Here is a 19,020-nt window from a genome sequence, read left to right as displayed (position 1 = left end):
ATTTCTTATGTGGCTCGGTGTCAAATTTTTGTCTTATAACACTCCTGTGAAGCACCTTGGGATGTTTTACTGCGTTAAAGGCGGTATATAAATACAAGTTGTTGTTGTTGCCCTTCTTCAAAATAGTGCCATGGGATCTTTTACACACACTTGAGACAGCCTTGGTTTAACGTCTCATCTGAAAGACGGCACTCTCTGACAGTGCAGTGCTCCCTCAGTACTGCACTGGGAGCATCAGCTTAGATTTTTTTGTACTCAAGTCTCTTGGAGTGGGACTTGAACCCAGAACCTTCTAACTCAAAACTGAGTGTGCTACCCACTAAGCCACAGCTGCCAATGTTATATGGCCTCAAATTGCATAGCCCTGGGGCTGCAAAAGCAGCATAATTTGTGTGGGCAGAGGTAGGATCCAGTTATTCTGAGTCCCCGCATGTTATAACGCTATGCAAATGAGGGAAGTATGTAAAAGAACTTATTTCCCACCATCTGCACTCTAGCAACATTGGGGCAAGAGGCACCTGCACTCCCTGGTCTTAAGCATTACTAAGGTGGTTGCAGGGTGTGTGTGTGGGGGGGGGGCATTTAAAAGTTCAAAGGCCATTTGATTACATTTGGGAAACTGTCCTTCAGCAAAAGCAGCAACACTTTTATGTTTTTATATTTAGCAGCTTCCTGTCCCTGACCCCACCACCAATCTCCCCCTCCCCTTCCCTGCATGCCCCCCGCCATCCCATATGAGGCGGCAGCTCATCAGTTCCATAAATAGGTGCCAATGCCTGCATCCCAGATTTTGAGATGGGTGAATCCACAGGCCAGACAAAGATTCTGCCCTCCACCAGAATTTCTGGCCCATAGCCCTATTTATGATTTAAATGGTGACAGAATCATTGTTTCTCAGTCTTTACTCCAGAATAAACTCAGAGGAACAGTTCACAATGAGGTTCAGGTTCTCCAGAACGTTTTTGTCAGAGGTATGTGTACTGCAGAACATTAATTTAGAGGGGTAATCAATGACTCCAACTGTAGTGTATGTACTTTTAAGAGAGAACTACATTTACAGCTCCTGTATACTGTAGTACCGGCAGTGACCACACCTGTATATAAGCCTTGAGCATGCCTCTGTACTGTTAGTCTTTAGACTACCCTCCTCCAGTAAACACCTGTTGATTGTTAATTTACAGCGTCCGTCTAGTTATTGGAAAACATCATACTTTAAGAATCACGGATTTAACAGTGGCGACGAGGTCGATTCGAATCTACCTGCAACTCTGCATTTCCTTTCAAGGATTCGCTCCAGGAGGACGGTGGAAGAAAGTCGAGGCCAGAAGCACAGGCGTCGACCACGAGCAACCGCCCAGTCATCCGACAGAGAGTGAACATCACAGGGGAGGCTGTTGAGAGCTGGGCTTGGTTCTCCAGCCACGACGATCCAGCAACAGACTGGCAACAGGTACAGCGCAGACCCTTCCCGGACAGCGGCGGCTGGAGCCGACCGATGGCACAGAAAAGGCAGAGCAGCGTCGACGGGGTAAGAGAGAGGGTGAAGCGCACAGGGCGCAGCCGGGGGTTGAAAACTGGGCGGCGTCGACGGAAAACAAAAAGAGAGAGAGGGTAAAGCAGCAGCCGGGTTCAGGACCGAGCGGCGGGAACGAGAGAGGCGCACAGGAGAACGCGCAGAGCACAGCCAGGGCTCAAGGGCTGAACAGCGTCCGCGGGGGGAAAGAAAGGAAGCGCGGGAGACGCCATTGAGCCGCGGAGAAGAAGGGAGAGTGCGGGAGATGCCATTTTAGAAGCCGCAGTGGAGAAGAAGGGCGAGCGCGGGAAGAAAGGAAATCGTGGGAGATGCCATTTTGTGCCAGCGTAGAAGAAGGGAGAGCGCGGGAGACGCCATTTTAGACAATTTAATCACACCCAGGGATGCCGAAGAGTGGCAGGATCACTGTGTTCGACAATGAAGTCGAAGATTGGGCGACATATGTGGAACGCATTGAGGTGCACTGCAAGGCGAATGAAGTGCCAGATGCAAGGAAAGCACTGGTTTTGTTGAATTCCATGGGTGCAAAAACTTATGGCTTACTGCGAAACCTAATAACCCCAGAGAAGCCAGTGGATAAGAATTTCGAAAGCATAGTGGAAATCCTACAGGACCACTTAAACCCCACACCGCTGCTGATAGCAGAAAGATTTAAGTTCCACAAAAGGAACCAGCATAAAGACGAAAGTAATGCTGAGTACTTAACGGAACTGCGCAAGCTATCGAAACACTGCCAGTTTGGATTGGGACTAGCAGATACGTTAAGGGACAAGTTTGTGTGTGGGCTTCAAAGTGATAGGAACCCAGAAACGGCTTCTATCAGAAAAGGATCTTACGCTGGACAAGGCTTTCAGCATAGCAGTATCACACGAAGCAGCCGCAAGGGGCGCTGCAGAGATACAACGGAGACCGCAAGAATATGGCACCAATGAAATGTCATATGGAGCAGGGAAGTGTTATCGCTGCGGCAGAACAACACACGACCAGAAAGATTGTTGGTTCAAGGACCAAGTGTGCAGACAGTGTGGAAAAGCAGGACACATAGCAAGAGTCTGCAGGTCAGGGAAGAAAACCAGCAGCAAGAAATCTCCACAGGAGAAGTACAAAAAGGTACATAAGGTGATGGACAGTAGTTCAGACGAACAGAAAAGTGATACAGACTCCGGAAGCAAGGAGCTGGGTTGTCTGAAACTACATAAGGTAATCAAAATGGAGGATCACCAGACTATCTGGGTCACGCTCAAGATAGACGGGGTCCAAGTGAAAATGGAATTGGACACAGGATCAGCCCTAACAGTCATAAACCAAAGGGACTACAAGCGGCTATTTTCACATATACCCTTGAAAGCTACAGAGATTGTCTTGAAGACGTACACGGGGCAAAAAGTCTACCCCAAAGGAAAAATAAGGGTGAACGTGATATACAAAGGCCAGGAAATACCCAAAATGGACCTATATGTATTGCCAGATGGAGGACCACCACTACTAGGATGTGAATGGATCCAGAAGATACAATTAGATTGGCATTCCATACAGGCACTGAAGGTTGAGGCCAAAAAGGATGACGACGTCACACCTGGACGACTGTCAAAAATGCTAACTGACGCACAAGAAGTGTTCCAGGAGGGAGTCGGAACACTAAAAGGCATAACAGCGACGATTAAAATAGAGGAAAATGCAAGCCCAAAGTTTTTTTAAGGCCAGACAGGTGCCTTATGCGATCCGACTAGCCGTCGAAGCAGAGCTGGAAGGGTTGGAACATTCAGGAGTACTGTCCAAAGTAGACTGGAGCGAGTGGGCTACACCCATCGTTCCTGTAATGAAGAGGTCGTTGAGTAATACGCCTGGGGAACCAAAGAAGGTCCGCATTTGTGGGGATTTTAAGGTGACGGTGAACCCAGTACTTCACACGGTACAATATCCACTTCCACGGATTGAGGATATTTTCGCCTCGCTATCTGGAGGTAAACGCTTCACCAAAATTGATCTGGCCCAGGCGTACCTGCAAATGGAGGTAGAAGAAGCCTCGAAACAATACCTCACGATCAACACTCATAAAGGTCTCTACCAATACAACCGGCTGGTGTTCGTGGTAGCATCGGCTCCGGCTATTTGGCAAAGGGCAATGGATCAAGTCCTGCAAGGGATTCCAGGGACCCAGTGTTATTTGGACGACATCCTGGTCACGGGCGAAAATGACAGTGATCACCTCGCCAACCTGGAGAAGGTGCTCACTAGATTAAAGGAATATGGGCTACGAGCTAATCGCCATGAGTGCGAGTTTTTCCAGAAGCAGATCTCGTATTATGGCCACGTTATTGATGAAGAGGGGTTACATAAGTCCCCTGAAAAGATTGAGGCAGTAGTCAAGGCTCCAGTACCGGAAAATGTGTCACAACTGAGGTCGTTCCTCGGGCTGGTGAACTAGTACCATAAGTTCTTACCAAATTTGTCTACAGTATTACACCCACTGAACACCCTACTGCAAACGGGGGTACCATGGAAGTGGAATGACGAATGTAAACGAGCTTTCCAGAAGTGCAAAGAATTGATCACGTCAAAAGAGATGTTGGCCCATTTCAACCCAGCACTACCAATTCGGTTGGCATGTGATGCATCACCCTATGGTATTGGAGCGGTGCTGTCGCACAAATTCCCAGACAGGTTGGAGAGGCCAGTAGCCTTTGCGTCTCGGTCACTAACCTCAGCCGAGCGCAACTACGCCCAGATCGACAGGGAGGCCCTCAGCCTAGTATGGGGAGTAAAAAAATTCAACCACTATCTGCATGGGCAGAAGTTCACCTTGCTGACTGACCACCAACCACTTGTCTCCATCTTTAATCCAAAGAAGGGCGTTCCGGTGATGACTGCACAACGGCTACAAAGATGGTCCCTTTTTCTAGGGGCAAACCAATGTGAAATAGAGTATAAGGGCACGAAACAGCATGGAAACGCTGATGGGCTATCACGCCTGCCACTGCCTACTGTGGAGGAAGCACCAGCAGTGGACCCTATCGAAATATTTTATTCGTCGATAATTGAACGATTGCCAGTAACTAACACGGATATAGAGAAGGAGACTGCAATGATCCGACACTGTCTCGGGTATATGATTTGACGGTGAAGGGATGGCCAACACATGGCGACTCACTGTTGCCAGCATTCTCATCCAGAAGAGAACAGCTGTCAGTATGCCAGGGGACAGTGATGTGTAGATCCCGAGTGGTAATTCCACCCAAGTTAAGGGAGAGAGTGCTCAATGAGCTTCACGAAGGCCATCTGGGAGGGGTGAAAATGAAAAGCCTTGCTAGGGCTTGTGTGGTGGCCGGGGATCGATCAACAAATCGAGGACCTAACAAAGAGCTGCTCAGGATGCCGGAAGGTCCAAAATGCACCACCACATGCCCCTCTACACCCATGGGAGTGGCCCTCCTCTCCATGGCAATGGGTGCATATTGATTTTGCTGGTCCATTCATGGACTCAATGTTCTTAATAGCAGTGGATGCGCAGTCGAAATGGCCTGAGGTTCGTACAAACCTTTAAAAAAGGCAGTAAGGGCCATGTGCGATGACGACATTCCACTACAGCATAATGTGGACAATTTCCTGTTAGCCTACAGAAATGCGACACATGCAGTTACCAACCAGATCCCGGCCATGATGTTCTTTAACCGAAGGTTGAGATCTCGTCTGGATTTGCTCAGACCAAATGTGCGAAGAAATGTTGAGGATAAGCAATTCCAGCACATCAATGAAAAGCTGACAAGGAGCTTCAATGTAGGACAACCAGTCTTGGCCCGCGACTACCGAACAGAGAAATGGCAACCCGGAACAATATGCACACGGCATGGGCCATTAATGTACACAGTGGATGTCGGGGAGAACATTGTGAGACGCCACGTCGACCAGATCCTAGCGTCACAGGAACGAGTCAACCCCATGTCTCGCGTACCTGGGGATGAACCCGACATACCGGTAGCATCTACCTCAGAAACAGTAGCAGCGGAACCTGATGAACTAACTGACGAAAGGGGGCCAGAATCGCCTCCGCACCAAGAACAAGAACCTCAGGAAAGGCGCTATCCAGAAAGGATCAGGAAGCCGCCCCAAGACTGAATCTATAAATGGACTATTTCAGTTTAATGTGCATGTTAAAGTGTTAACTGTTATTTGAATGTTATGGGTACTGTTAATCTAAAAGGGGAGGAATTGTAGTGTATGTACCTTTAAGAGAGAACTACTTTTACAGCTCCTGTATACTGTAGTACCGGCAGTGACCACACCTGTATATAAGCCTTGAGCATGCCTCTGTACTGTTAGTCTTTAGACTACCCTCCTCCAGTAAACACCTGTTGATTGTTAATTTACAGCCTCCGTCTAGTTATTGGAAAACATCATACTTTAAGAATCACGGATTCAACACCAACTGTTTTGGCAGCAGCTATTAATTTTCTGGGACATTCCAGTGATCAAGAGGTGTTCACTCTATTCAAGAGGTGATTGAGTTTGGTGTATGAGAGCCATGCACAGTGTTCCAATGTTTTGTGTATTGCATGCTGAATAATCATACCACTCAGTGGGGTAAAGACCTCAACACCAGTGAGGAATGATTGTGTGCCAAGGCTATGGATAAGAAAAGACTCTAAGAACATAAGAAATAGGAGCAGGAGTAAGCCATACAGACCCTCAAGCTTGCTCCGCTATTCAATAAGATCATAGCTGATCATCGGCCTCAATTCCATTTTCCCGCCCGATCTCCATATCCCTTGATTCCCCTAGACCCCAAAAATCTATTGATCTCAGCCTTGAATATACTCAAAGACTCAGCATCCACAGCCCTCTGGGGCAGAGAATTCCAAAGATTCACAACCCTCTGAGTGAAGAAATTCCTCCTCATCTTGGTCTTAAATGGCCAACCCCTTATCCTGAGGCTATGCCCCCTAGTTCTAGACATTCCAGCCAGGGGAAACAACCTCTCAGCATCTACCCTGTCAATCCCCTTCAGAACCTTGCATGTTTCAATGAGATCACCTCTCATTCTTCTAAACGCCAGAGAGTATAGGCCCATTCTACACAATCTCTCATCATAGGACAGCCCTCTCATCCCAGGAATCAATCTAGTGAACCTTTGTTGCACCGTCTCCAAGGCAAGTAAATCCTTCCTTAGATAAGGAAACCAAAACTGTGCACAGTATTCCAGGTGTGGTCTCACCAAGGCCCTGTACAATTGTAGCAAGACTTCCTTACTCTTATACTCCAACCCCCTTGCAATAAAGGCCAACATGCCATTTGCTTTCCTTATTGCTTGCTGTACCTGCATGCTAACACTGTTTCTTGCACGAGGAAACCCAAATCTCTCTGAACACCAACATTTAAAAGTTTCTCACCATTTAAAAAATATTCTGCTTTTCTATTCTTCCTACCAAAGTGAATAACCTCACATTTCCCTGCATTATACTCGATCTGCCACCTTACTGCTCACTCACTTAGTCTATCTATATCCCTTTGCAGACTCTCTGGGCTCGATTTTCCAAGCCCCAAGGAGGCGGGTTTGGAGGCGGGAGTGTTGAGAAAATTGTGCCAATGTCCCAGGAGGCGGGTACCCGACCTGTGCTGGGATCCGCCTCCCCGAGGCGGGAAGGGGATTAGTGCCAATTGACTACCTGTTAACAGGCAGTTTTTTGCCTAATCCCTATTTTTAGCCCTAAAGTGTGGGCTGTCCGACAGCTCCGAACCATGCCAAGTTAGCGAGGTGGACCGTCGGTCTGCAGGGTTTGGAGGGGTCGAGATGTCCATTGTGCAGGTGAGTGATAGGTGCATGCGTGCAGAGGTATGTGTGTGAGGTGAGTGTAAAGTGTTTTAATAAGTTTTACTTACCTTTACTTTCTCCTGCAGGCTTCTTTCCTTCAGTTCTCGGGAGTCCCTCAGCTCACCGGTACAGAAAGCAGAATGGCCGTTGAACTGTCAAAAGCTGCAGCCTTTGCTTTCTGGTCTGGAGAGCTCTCTAACTGAGTCTGAGTAGAAGGACTCGAGTTAGAAGACAGAATGTCAGTGTTTGACAGCTTCACAGAGCTATCAAATGCTGATTTTTCATCTGCCAAAAGCTCTTGACAGATGAAATGTCAATCACTGACATCACCAGTAACCAGGTGTCCCTTAATTGGCCTGCTGAGCCCGCTGGACGGGCTTAACAAGGTCAATCAAGGGAAAATAGCGTGGGTTGGCCACAAGTCGATGGAGGCGGGACTACAACCCAAAATGTGGGAGTCCCACCTCCAAAAGCTCCCCGTTGACAAAATCGAACCCTTTGTGTTCTCCTCACAGCTTACTGTTCTACCTAGCTTTGCATCATCAGCAAACTTGGATACACTACACTCGGTCCCTTCATCTAGGTCATTAATATAGCAGCAGTTCAAGAAGACTGCTCACCACCACCTTCTCAGAGGCAATTAGGGATGAGCAATAAATGTTGGCCTTGCCAGCGATGCCCACATCCCATGAATGAATAAAAAATAGTTGCTTTCCCTGCTGGGAAGAAGATTTCCACTCATCATTATTTCTAATGAAATTGTGAACATGTTTTTAATACTCACATTGTTGATTTCATTACAAATAGTGGACATAAATAATCTTCCTGTAGTATTTGCAAGGTTACTACATATAGCTACCAGAGGAATCCTTCTTCCCATAGGTGGTAAGTGAAGGTACTTAATGCCTCATCATGACTGACTAACGCCTGCAAGTCAGGATACCCACCTTGAATTATTCGAAAGCTGACTCTATCCACTCTCTTTGATTTTGTTGTATATTTTAGGTCGTATTGTTTTTGTATCTACCATGTATGCATCTCATTACTTTCTGGGGAGCAGCCAATACTTTGTTTCGAAGGGAGGGTTAGAAGTATTTGCAAATCACTTAAGGATTGAAATGAAGAAATTTGGAGTGAAGGTGAGCTGTCAATTTCATATTTACAGATTTTGTGTAATTGGTTTTTTTTTTAAATGAAGGTGAATTACAGGTCACAAATTACATTTGTTTCCTCCAGATCAGTGTCATCAAGCCTGGAAACTATTCAACTTCAACAAACATTGTGCAACTAGGGACAGCTGATGAGGTCTGGAACAGATTCAGTGATGCTGCAAAGGCTGCCTATAGCAAGGAATATGTGAAAGCTTCCATTGATGCACAGCGGAATAACTTCAGCATGGCACACAAAGATGCTGGTGAAGTTACTGATGCAATTGGGGATTCTCTAGTATCTTCCAAACCCAAGGCACAATACCGTGTTGGTGGTATAATTGAAAAAGCAATTCTTTTCATTTTTGATCATGTTCCTGTTTGTCTCTCAGATGCTGCTGTTGCACATTTTTGTAATATCGAAAAATAAGAAAGAATAACCTGCCACACAGACCATTAGAACAAACAAACTTTGTAACAGTGCAGTCCTGATAAAGCTATCGTCTAACTACTGATTTTCTGCATTTATGTACACAATTTTCAGTGTTATTCATTTAAAGTACAGCTGGGAAGTATTTTCTCTGCAAAGTACCCTCCCCATTGTTAAAAAAGTATATATTACTGCATGGTGTCTTTTTTTAATAGATGAATGGCTCCATTAAAATAGTGGACCGAGGATTACGTACAAATACGTTAAGCATTCATCTGCTAATATGATTAGCTTTAGTCTGACAGGAACCAGTTATTGCAAGTCTCTTCATGCCTCTTGAGTTGCTGCCATGATATAGGGCACAGGGTTAGCTTGCATTTGTAATGGAGAGGTTGCATTGGCTTTATTGGGAGCTGGCCTTTTTGACTGTGTGGGTGCCAATATAGAGTTTCTCAAACATGGGGAAAAAGTGTGGAAACTGCTGAATAGGCAGATGGTGAAAAAAAAAATCAGAGGCTACAAATAATCACAACACATGCTTGGACATCTTTAAGTGTACTTAGAGTGGCTGGCTTTTTATAGGTAGATGTAGAATCAATAGATTAATGCTTAATATTAGCTATGTTTAAAATGAGTGTGGGTGCTTCGCAGAAAGTTATGCATATAGTTAGTTAACAGAAACAGGATTCTTAAGGGGATGTAAGGGTATTTTGAGTTTTAATTCTTTTTTGACACAGGACGTACATACCCCTGTTCTGAATGTATCAACTCAGAGCTTTCTATAATGTACTCAAATTTGAAAAATTAGGAGGTATTCAAAAATGTAGAGAGGACCTAACAAGTTTCCTGCATTCAGCAGGAGCCTATACGATGGTATGAGGCGCGAGTTGGCTAGGATGGATTGGGGAACGTTACTTAAAGGATTGATGGTGGCTAGGCAATGGCAACATTTAAAGATCGCATGGATGAACTACAGAATTTGTTCATCCCTGTTTGGCATAAAAATAAAACAAAAAAGGTGACTCAACCGTGGCTAACAAGGGAAATTAGGGTTAGCATAAGATCCAAGGAGAGGACATATAAATTGGCCAGAAAAAGCAGCAAACCTGAGGATTGGGAGCAGTTTAGGATTCAGCAAAGGAGGACAAAGTGATTAATTAAGAGGGGGAAAATAGAGTATGAGAATAAGCTTACAGGGAACATAAAAACTGACTGTAAAAGCTTCTATAGATATGTGAAGAGAAAAAGATTGGTGAAGTCAAGTGTAGGTCCCTTGCAGTCAGAATCAGGGGAATTTATAATGGTGAACAAAGAAATGGCGGACCAATACTTTGGTTCTGTCTTCACAAAGGAGGACACAAATAACCTCACAGAGATGTCGGGGAACATCGGGTCTAATGAGAGGGAGGAGCTGAATGAAATCAGTATTTGTAGGGAAATGGTGTTAGGGAAATTGACGGGATTGAAGGCCGATAAATTCCCAGGGCCTGATAATCTACATCCTAGGGTACTTAAGGAAGTGGCCCTAGAAATAGTAGATGCATTGCTGGTCATCTTCCAAAATTCTATGGACTCTGGAACAGTTCCCCACTATTCAAAAAAGGTGGTAGAGAGAAAACGGAAATATAGACCAGTAAGCCTGACATCGGTAGTGGGGAAAATGCTAGAGTCCATTATAAAAGATGTAATAGCAGAGCACTTGGAAAACAGTGACCGGGTTGGACAAAGTCAACATGGATTTACAAAAGGTAAATCGTGCTTGACTAATCTACTGGAATTTTTTGAGGATGTAACTGCTAGAATAGATAAGGGAGAACCAGTGGATGTGGAATATTTGGACTTTCAGAAGGCTTTTGATAAGGTCCCGCATAAGAGATTAGCGTGTAAAGTTATAGCACATGGGATTGGGGGTAAGGTACTGACTTGGATAGAGAACTGGTTGGCAGACAGGAAGCAAAGAGTTGGAATAAACAGGTCTTTTTCCGAGTGGCAGGCAGTGACTAGTGGGGTACCGCAGGGATCGGTCCCAGAACCCCAGCTATTCACAATATATATTAATGATCCAGACGAGGTAGCTAGATGTAATATCTCTAAGTTTGCAGACGACACAAAGCTGGGTGGGCGTGTGTGCTGTGAGGAGGATGCCGAGAAACTCCAGTATGATTTGGACAGGTTGGGTGATTGGGCAGATGCATGGCAGATGCAGTATAATGTGGATAAATGCGAGGTTATCCACTTTGGTGGCAAAAACAGGAAGGCAGATTATTATCTGAACGGCAATAGATTGGGAGAAGGGGAAGTGCAACGAGACCTGGGTGTCCTTGTGCACCAGTCGCTGAAGGTAAGCATGCAGGTGCAGCAGGCGGTTAAGAAGGCAAATGGTATGTTGGCCTTCATAGCGAGAAGATTCGAGAACAGGAGCAAGGATGTCTTGCTGCAGTTGTACAGGGCCTTGGTGAGACCGCATCTTGAGTATTGTGTGCAGTTTTGGTCGCCTTATCTGAGGAAGGATGTTCTTGCCATGGAGGGAGTGCAGCGAAGATTCACCAGACTGATACCTGGGATGGCAGGAATGACGTATGAGGAGAGATTGGGTCGATTGGGCTTATATTCACTGGAATTTAGAAGAATGAGAGGGGATCTCATTGAAACTTATAAAATTCTAACAGGATTAGACAGACTAGATGCAGGAAGGATGTTCCCGATGGTTCTGGACTCCCCTGCCAGAGGTTACAGTCTAACGATAAGGGGTAAGCCATTTAGGACTGAGATGAGGAGGAATTTCTTCACCCAGAGAGTGGTGAACCTGTGGAATTCTCTACCACAGAAGGCAGTTGAGGCCAATTCATTAAATATGTTCTAGAAGGAGATATATTTCTTAAGGCTAAAGGGATCAAGGGATATGGGGAGAAAGCAAGGACAGGGTACTGAATTTGGATGATCAGCCATGATCTCATTAAATGGCAGAGCAGGCTCGAGGGGCCGAATGGCCTACTCCTGCTCCTATCTTCTATGTTTCTATAATGGTATCTCCTCCCTCTATAATGGTATCTCCTCCCTCTATAATGGTATCTCCTCCCTCTATAATGGTATCTCCTCCCTCTATAATGGTATCTCCTCCCTCTATAATGGTATCTCCTCCCTCTATAATGGTATCTCCTCCCTCTATAATGGTATCTCCTCCCTCTATAATGGTATCTCCTCCCTCTATAATGGTATCTCCTCCCTCTATAATGGTATCTCCTCCCTCTATAATGGTACCTCCTCCCTCTATAATGGTACCTCCTCCCTCTATAATGGTACCTCCTCCCTCTATAATGGCATCTCCTCCCTCTATAATGGCATCTCCTCCCTCTATAATGGCATCTCCTCCCTCTATAATGGCATCTCCTCCCTCTATAATGGCATCTCCTCCCTCTATAATGGCATCGCCTCCCTCTATAATGGCATCGCCTCCCTCTATAATGGCATCTCCTCCCTCTATAATGGTATCTCCTCCCTCTATAATGGTATCTCCTCCCTCTATAATGGTATCTCCTCCCTCTATAATGGTATCTCTATAATGGTATCTCCTCCCTCTATAATGGTATCTCCTCCCTCTATAATGGTATCTCCTCCCTCTATAATGGTATCTCCTACCTCTCACCCCAACTGAGGACCAGTTCTCCTGCAAGCAGCTGCTTTTGCTGATAATTCCAACATTTTTCTTGCTTTCCTTTATTGAAGACTGAAAGAATGTGATTGCTGTGGAGGTGGAGCTAGCCCAGCATTTATAGTGACTATGAATGCCGTCTATTAAAACTATAGGCTACATAAATGCCAACGTAGAGTAAGCAGGGAGCAACTGATCCCTCTATGCATTGTGCCTCCAATCTGAGATCTGCCATTAACTTGCGACCACATCACTTGATGATTGCTTTGAGTTTGCTACCAGCCAGCCCATGTGGGATTTCAGTCCAGACTTTTTAGTCCTGATTTTAACCAGGAGCGGGAATCGGTGTGAGCGAGGCAGAAAGGTGAGAGCCAAACCCCACCCTTGACCCCTTGGCAGCATGAGACCCTGGCGATTGTAATGCCTGGGCCTTAGCTGCCCACCTGATATGGGCAGGAAGCTGTAGCTGGCCAGCTGACTCCACTTTCTGCACCAGAGCTTCAAAAATGTTCTTTTTGTCCCAGCCAAGGTTTCTTCTTGGCTATGGTAGTCATGGCCATGGAACATGATAGCCCCATTTCCTATGCTTCATCTCTCACCTCTTCTCATCCCACAATAATAACAAGGAGCCCCTTCAACTCCACCAGCCTCTGCATTCGCAAGATCATTTTCATCAGTTTTGCCAATTGACACATTATCCCACCAATAAGTGCATCTTCCCCTTCCCCTCCCTTTTCTGCTTCCCAGTGGGACTGTTTCCAACAGGACATCCCTGTTCATTCTCTCCAGCACCCCAACTTCCAGCTGCTCTTCTCCTGGCACCTTCTTGTGTAACTGCAGTAGATGCAACACCATTATCCAGAGCCTCAAACACTCCTTCTGTGTGAACCAGCTATTTAAGTGTACATGCTCCAATATAGTACGAACATGCAAACATACGAACAATAGCAGTCAGGAAAAGACCCTCTGGCCCATCCAGCCCGTCCCACACAATTGTGATACGTTCTTGTGTATATCACAATATATACATTCCCCTATAAGGTTATCCTGGATTAGTTGATTTTATTTTGAATACTTGTTTTAATATCTTTTAATCATTAATATTTTAGAATCATCAGTAATGGATTTATAATCGTGTGTAAGAATTAAATGTAGAAGTATGTAATTATCAATGATAACCTGAATTATATATGACATGTAACCCACTTGCTTATAATTAAAAGTCTGTGAGTAAGCTGTAACCAGACAGCCTGGAGTGAGAAAGACAATTGCCATGGTCAAATTGAGTGCAGCTAGCCTGGGAATCAAGGTCAGGTGTAGCTACCAGTGTGTTGGAATGTTATGATCACTGCAGTCAATTAAAAACATAGGCCTTTCGCAGCGAACAGCAAGGACCCATATCTCTACACCGGAGACATGTTCCTTTTGTGTTGTCATAACTACCCGAGATATGAGTCTTGATGGTCAAAAACAAAGGGTGTCATAAGACTAGAACCTGCGTAAGCCAAGGTGCTATGGACATGCCATCTTTATGATTGGATTTTGGGTTTGGGTGTCAGCCAGTGATTGATTCAGGAGGACTCCATAGGTTTTGAATGAGAGTAAGGGTATAAGAAGGGGCTCTTAACAGCCACAAAATGTAGAAGATTTCAGGAGTAGAAGATTTCAGAAAGAGTAAACGATTTCAGGACGAATCAAGGAGACACCCAAGAGATGAAGAGAGATAAGCGACACAGGGTGCAGCTTACTCACGGTTGCGGCTTCTATCCATTGTATAAGTGGTAATATAAGTCTCAATTATACTCTGTAAACTGCTGCTCGAATACTGTAATGTATTAAGTCTTGCTTGTGCTGAATAAAGTTAAATCACTGTCCCCAATACGGGTCAACGTCAAATCATTTGGAACCAGGGTCCCTCTGGGATATTATACCCCACCACACCCAAAAACCATGTGATCTCCTGGGAGAGGTGAATAAACAGATAAAAACTCAGGCCAATTTGGGGGAAAAATCTGGGAAATTCCTCTCCAACCCATTCCCTACCCCCCTCAAATCAAGACGATCGGAAACTAGTCCAGGAGATCACTCTGGCCCTCATAATTCAGTGCAATACCTACCTTTTGTAAGAGCTGATCTCCGTCCCAGCCAGAAACAGGTCTAGCTCTGACTTGAAGGAATTCAGCAATTCGGCGTCCACCGTACGAGCCAGCAGCCTGTTCCAGAGATCCACTATTCTCTGGGAAAAGAGCCACATCCTGACATCTAACCCAGATCTGGCCTTATTACAACTTAAAATTCACCGCTCCATTCCCACTCGGACCTCACCGTCCTTGGCCTCTTGTACTGTTCCACGGAAGCTCAACGTAAACTCGAGGAACAGCACCTCATCTTCCGATTAGGCACTCTGCAGCCTTCCGGTCTCAATATCGAGTTCAACAATTTCAGATCAAAACCTCGGCCCCTATTTCATTTTTACTTATATTTTTCCACTCCTTTCCTCCCCCCCCCCCCCCCCCTTTCCTTTTGTTTCTCTCTCACACCTGGCAGCTATCTTTTGCCCTGCCAGTACACTTTACACCTAATCCCAGCCTATTACCATCTCGTCTAGCTTCTAATCTCTTTTACTTCTTTTGGTTCTTTTATTCTTTTGTCCGATCGCAGCCCTGCCTTCGATCTAGTTCCTTTTCTCTCCAGTTTTGAAGAAGGGTCAAACCCGAAACGTCAACTCAAATTTCTCTCCACGGATGTTGCCTGACCTGCTGAGTTTTTCCAGCATTTTCTGTTGTTATTTAAAATTGTGACCCCTGGTCTTCCCTAACTTATTTAATTGGAACAAACTGTCAACTGGAACACAATCTATTCCCTTCATATTCTTATAAACCTCGATCAGATCACCCCTAAGTCTAAATACACTGTATTCAAAATTTACACGCCAGTATTCCCTACATTGGGTAGACCAAATGCAGATTGGGTGACTGCTTTACTGTGAACCTCTGTTCCACCCACATCTGTGATCCTGACTTCACTTTAACTCCCCCTCCCATTCCCTCTCTGGCCTCCCACAGTGTTCCAACCAAGCTCGAGAAACTGTGGGAAGAATATTTCATCTTTTTCCTGCACTATCTGCAGCCATCGACGCTGGTGAGTCTGTTCTGTGAGTCTGGAATTTTTTAAGACCTGCTCAGGGCCCCATTCACTCAGAGCCAGCCTACCTACCATGCAAGAGGCTCATTATAGCTTTCATTTAACTTAGGGGGTCCTTCCCACAATGTGGCTGCAGGACGCCTGTTTTGAATGGGTGCTCCAGAGAGGGCCATACAAAAAAATCTCGTTCATAGAGGGCCAGCTCCGTTCCTGTGCCTTGCTTCTTTGACCTTCAAGGACCAAATTGTTTTCGTTAAAAAAAGGTGGTGCCTTTAATGTGCCCAGCGGGTCATGTGCTAAGTGCAGAGGGTGCCACAAAAATATTTAAATGAGGTGATTTTGTTATATGCGATGAAGTCAGCTCAGTGTGGTGCAGACGCATGGAATTCCTGAGAAGCAACACTCCAGATGACTCTGTACCGGGACTGTGTTATTTAGTCCATTGTCTCCATCATGTAAAATAACATGGTTGGGCTGATTCCCCGATAGAACATTCCTAGCGAGGAGGGTACCTGCAAGAACTCCAACTGGGATATCATGGGGCTGCAGTCAAGGTCTGCGGGCTCACAATTTCCCAACCAACACTCCATGCAAACATTGTTCCTCCCGGGGCGTGCCCAATCAAGGAATCAGCCCTTGTTATTCTGATGCTTTTAAGCTTATCGCTTGTACTGAAAGAAGTGCTCTAACTTTGCATCACTAATGTGATATTCTGTCACTCATACCTAACATCATTGACTAGCTTGTAACGATAAACCTGCAATGTATTCTTGTACTGTAAGTAGTTTGAATAGATAAAGACTTGCTAATTTTCCTATTTTTGTCTTCTGATAATTCCAATAAAGTCTCATCAAACCAAGGTCCTGGTAAAGTCATTAAACTTTTTGCATGACTGAATTGTGTTGCACAATAGCCAATTACTGTCCCCTAGATCTTTTTCAATGTCGCCTTTGACAAGCTCTGTCCCATCCTTAGAGTACACGTGTCTTCTATTTTACTTCCAATGTGCAAAACCTTGTATTGGTGTGTATTGTACTTAATATCCCATTGATCAGCTCAGCTGCAAACCCTGTCGTGCTCTCTTTGTAAGATCTTCACTGTCGCCTTTGAGTCCACAATTCCCTTAGCTTGGTGTAATTTGCAAATTTAACCACTTTGGATTGAGACTTTAATTTCAGGTCATTCATGTATACCAGGACCAGGAAGGGCCCCTGAGGGCTGCCTATAGTAGCACCATTATTCTCGACCAGAATGGAGGTGATTGGGTAACTCCCCCGTCAAACACACCTGGAGACCGCACTGCAGAAAGTGATTGCGATTGATTTTATGCACATAATTTGTTACTATCCTCCACTCACTGCATTTTTCTGGAGAAATCACCCTGCTTTTATTGGGAGAAGCTGCTGTAGTTTTGGCAATGAGTTGTGTTTGCTGTAGTTTGTAGAGCTCTTCTGGTTGCTCTGAAATAGACTGTTTGCTGTGAGTCCTGCCGTAAGTCCCACCCCACCTCCAAATCATTGGCTGACACAATGGCATCAATAGACACTTCGCCCCTGAGGGACCCCAATTATGAATTTCTCCCCTACCCTTCCCACATTGTAAGCTCCCCTTATGGCTACCACTTACTTCCTTTTAGTCAATTACTAATTAATGTCCATATCTTACCCTGATATCCACTGAATTTAGGCTGTAAAGGAACCTCTCATTTGACACTTTATTGAATGCCTTTAGTTACACGGGTCTGAATTCTCCTTCCGTTTGTGGATTTGCAACTGCAAATTTAACCACTCTGGAATGAGACTTTAATTCCAGGTTATTCATGTACTGCCAATGTCAAACCAGTGCTAACCCACTACAATTTCCTACCAGAACTCTCTTTAGCCATGTAGGGTGGTTTGGAGGCCAGAAAATGGTCCTTCATTGGTTTACAGCTACTGGGAGGGAGCAGAATGCAGTTCTGGTCTAGGCTTTAAAAGGCTGCAGCCAGTTAAAGGGCAGCATCACTTCTCAGCAGGATGGCAGAAGGAGCAGCAGCTTCGGGGGTGTCAGCAGCTGGGAGACCCCCCAGACTTTCAAATGAGTCAGTGGAGGTACAGCCTGCAGAAGTGATGAGCCAGGAGGGATTGTCTGATGGGTATTGAGGCCCCCATAGGAGAGTGGCACAGGCTGTCTGGAGGGAGGTGATGGAGGCAGTCAGTGCAACCTCCAGCACACCAAGAACTGCTAAAATGCAGGAAGGGGTTCAATGTCCTCACAAGGGCGGCCAAGGTAAGTCAAGGTTGTAGTGAAAATACACATCTTTTATCACTCAGGCAGCTTCACTCAACTCCTTACCTATCATACTCTTTCTCTCTCAGCACTTGGATGTCAGAGAAATTCACTTCTGCTAAGGGAAACCTTTCCAAACATTCAAGCAGCTTCTTTACTGAAAGCCACTGGGGTAGGTTTAGCTTTTACCGGTAGGCTGTCAGTGCGACATTGCGGATTGGCCGGCCGTTATACACTGCACCCAATCTTCCTTCCAATGGATGGCCGAGTTGAGTTTACATGTCCGGCGATGAAAGTTAGATTCTATCACACTCTCTCAGCTCACTCTGCCTGCCACAAAGGCTTCTGCCAGTCTTCGAGGACACTTCTTTTAAAAGGACAAGGCGCCTTCTGCTCTCATCATCATTGCATGCCTGACCTCATGTGGGGCAAGTCTCCATAACACAAAGGCCTGTTATATTGTCTTCTCTCCCTGCTAAGGAAAAGGAGGCACACAGTGAGTTCCAAAGAAGGGCACCCGCGGGAGGACCATCATCACTGAAAACCCTGAGTCCACAGGAAGAGGAAGTGTTAGATATAGTAGGCAGATGGACAGGAGAGCATGTAGGAGAGCGTCAGGTTGGAGGAAAGCTGGAAAGTGAAGGTTGGACCAGGCTCATTATATGTAGTTTCAGTTTCTTGTGCTTTTTTTAAGGGTTAGGGTAGGGTGAGGGATGAAGGTTAAGGTTAGGGTAGGGGTTACATGTGCTGGGGTGATCTAGGGTCAGGTGGCTACCTCAATGTGGGAGGAAGGGAAATCAAAGTCAGCAGTGATAGGGGCGTGTTGTGTCGGTACCTTTCTACCTAGACACAATTTAGGACTCAGAACCCAGAGATTCAAACATGAAGTGTTTTATTGGAAGGAAAGGAAGTTCTGGATAGTTCCGAACAAAGAGAGCTAAAACTTAACCAAGAGAACACCCAACCATTTATCAGCTGTGACAGCGCCACCACAGGTGGGAGGAGAACACACAATACATAACATATTCCTCCCCT

General features: G+C 45.4%; 1 protein-coding gene across 1 annotated transcript in view; it reads left to right on the top strand.

Moving 5' to 3' along the window:
* LOC147121439 (D-beta-hydroxybutyrate dehydrogenase, mitochondrial-like) overlaps positions 1-14,447 on the top strand; it is a 496,438-nt gene extending 481,991 nt beyond the window's left edge. The window contains exons 3-4 of the mRNA XM_085981685.1: positions 8,349-8,482; positions 8,580-14,447. Of these exons, the coding sequence (XP_085837811.1) occupies positions 8,349-8,482; positions 8,580-8,921 (476 nt within the window). The 3' untranslated portion in view covers positions 8,922-14,447. The remainder of the gene's footprint in view (positions 1-8,348; positions 8,483-8,579) is intronic.
* Positions 14,448-19,020: the final 4,573 nt, after the last annotated feature.

This window comes from Somniosus microcephalus, chromosome 3 (assembly GCF_052327205.1).
Source record: "Somniosus microcephalus isolate GS21.2 chromosome 3, FLI_Smic_1.0, whole genome shotgun sequence".
Classification (NCBI taxonomy): domain Eukaryota; kingdom Metazoa; phylum Chordata; class Chondrichthyes; order Squaliformes; family Somniosidae; genus Somniosus; species Somniosus microcephalus.
This window is presented reverse-complemented; position numbering and strand designations above follow the sequence as displayed.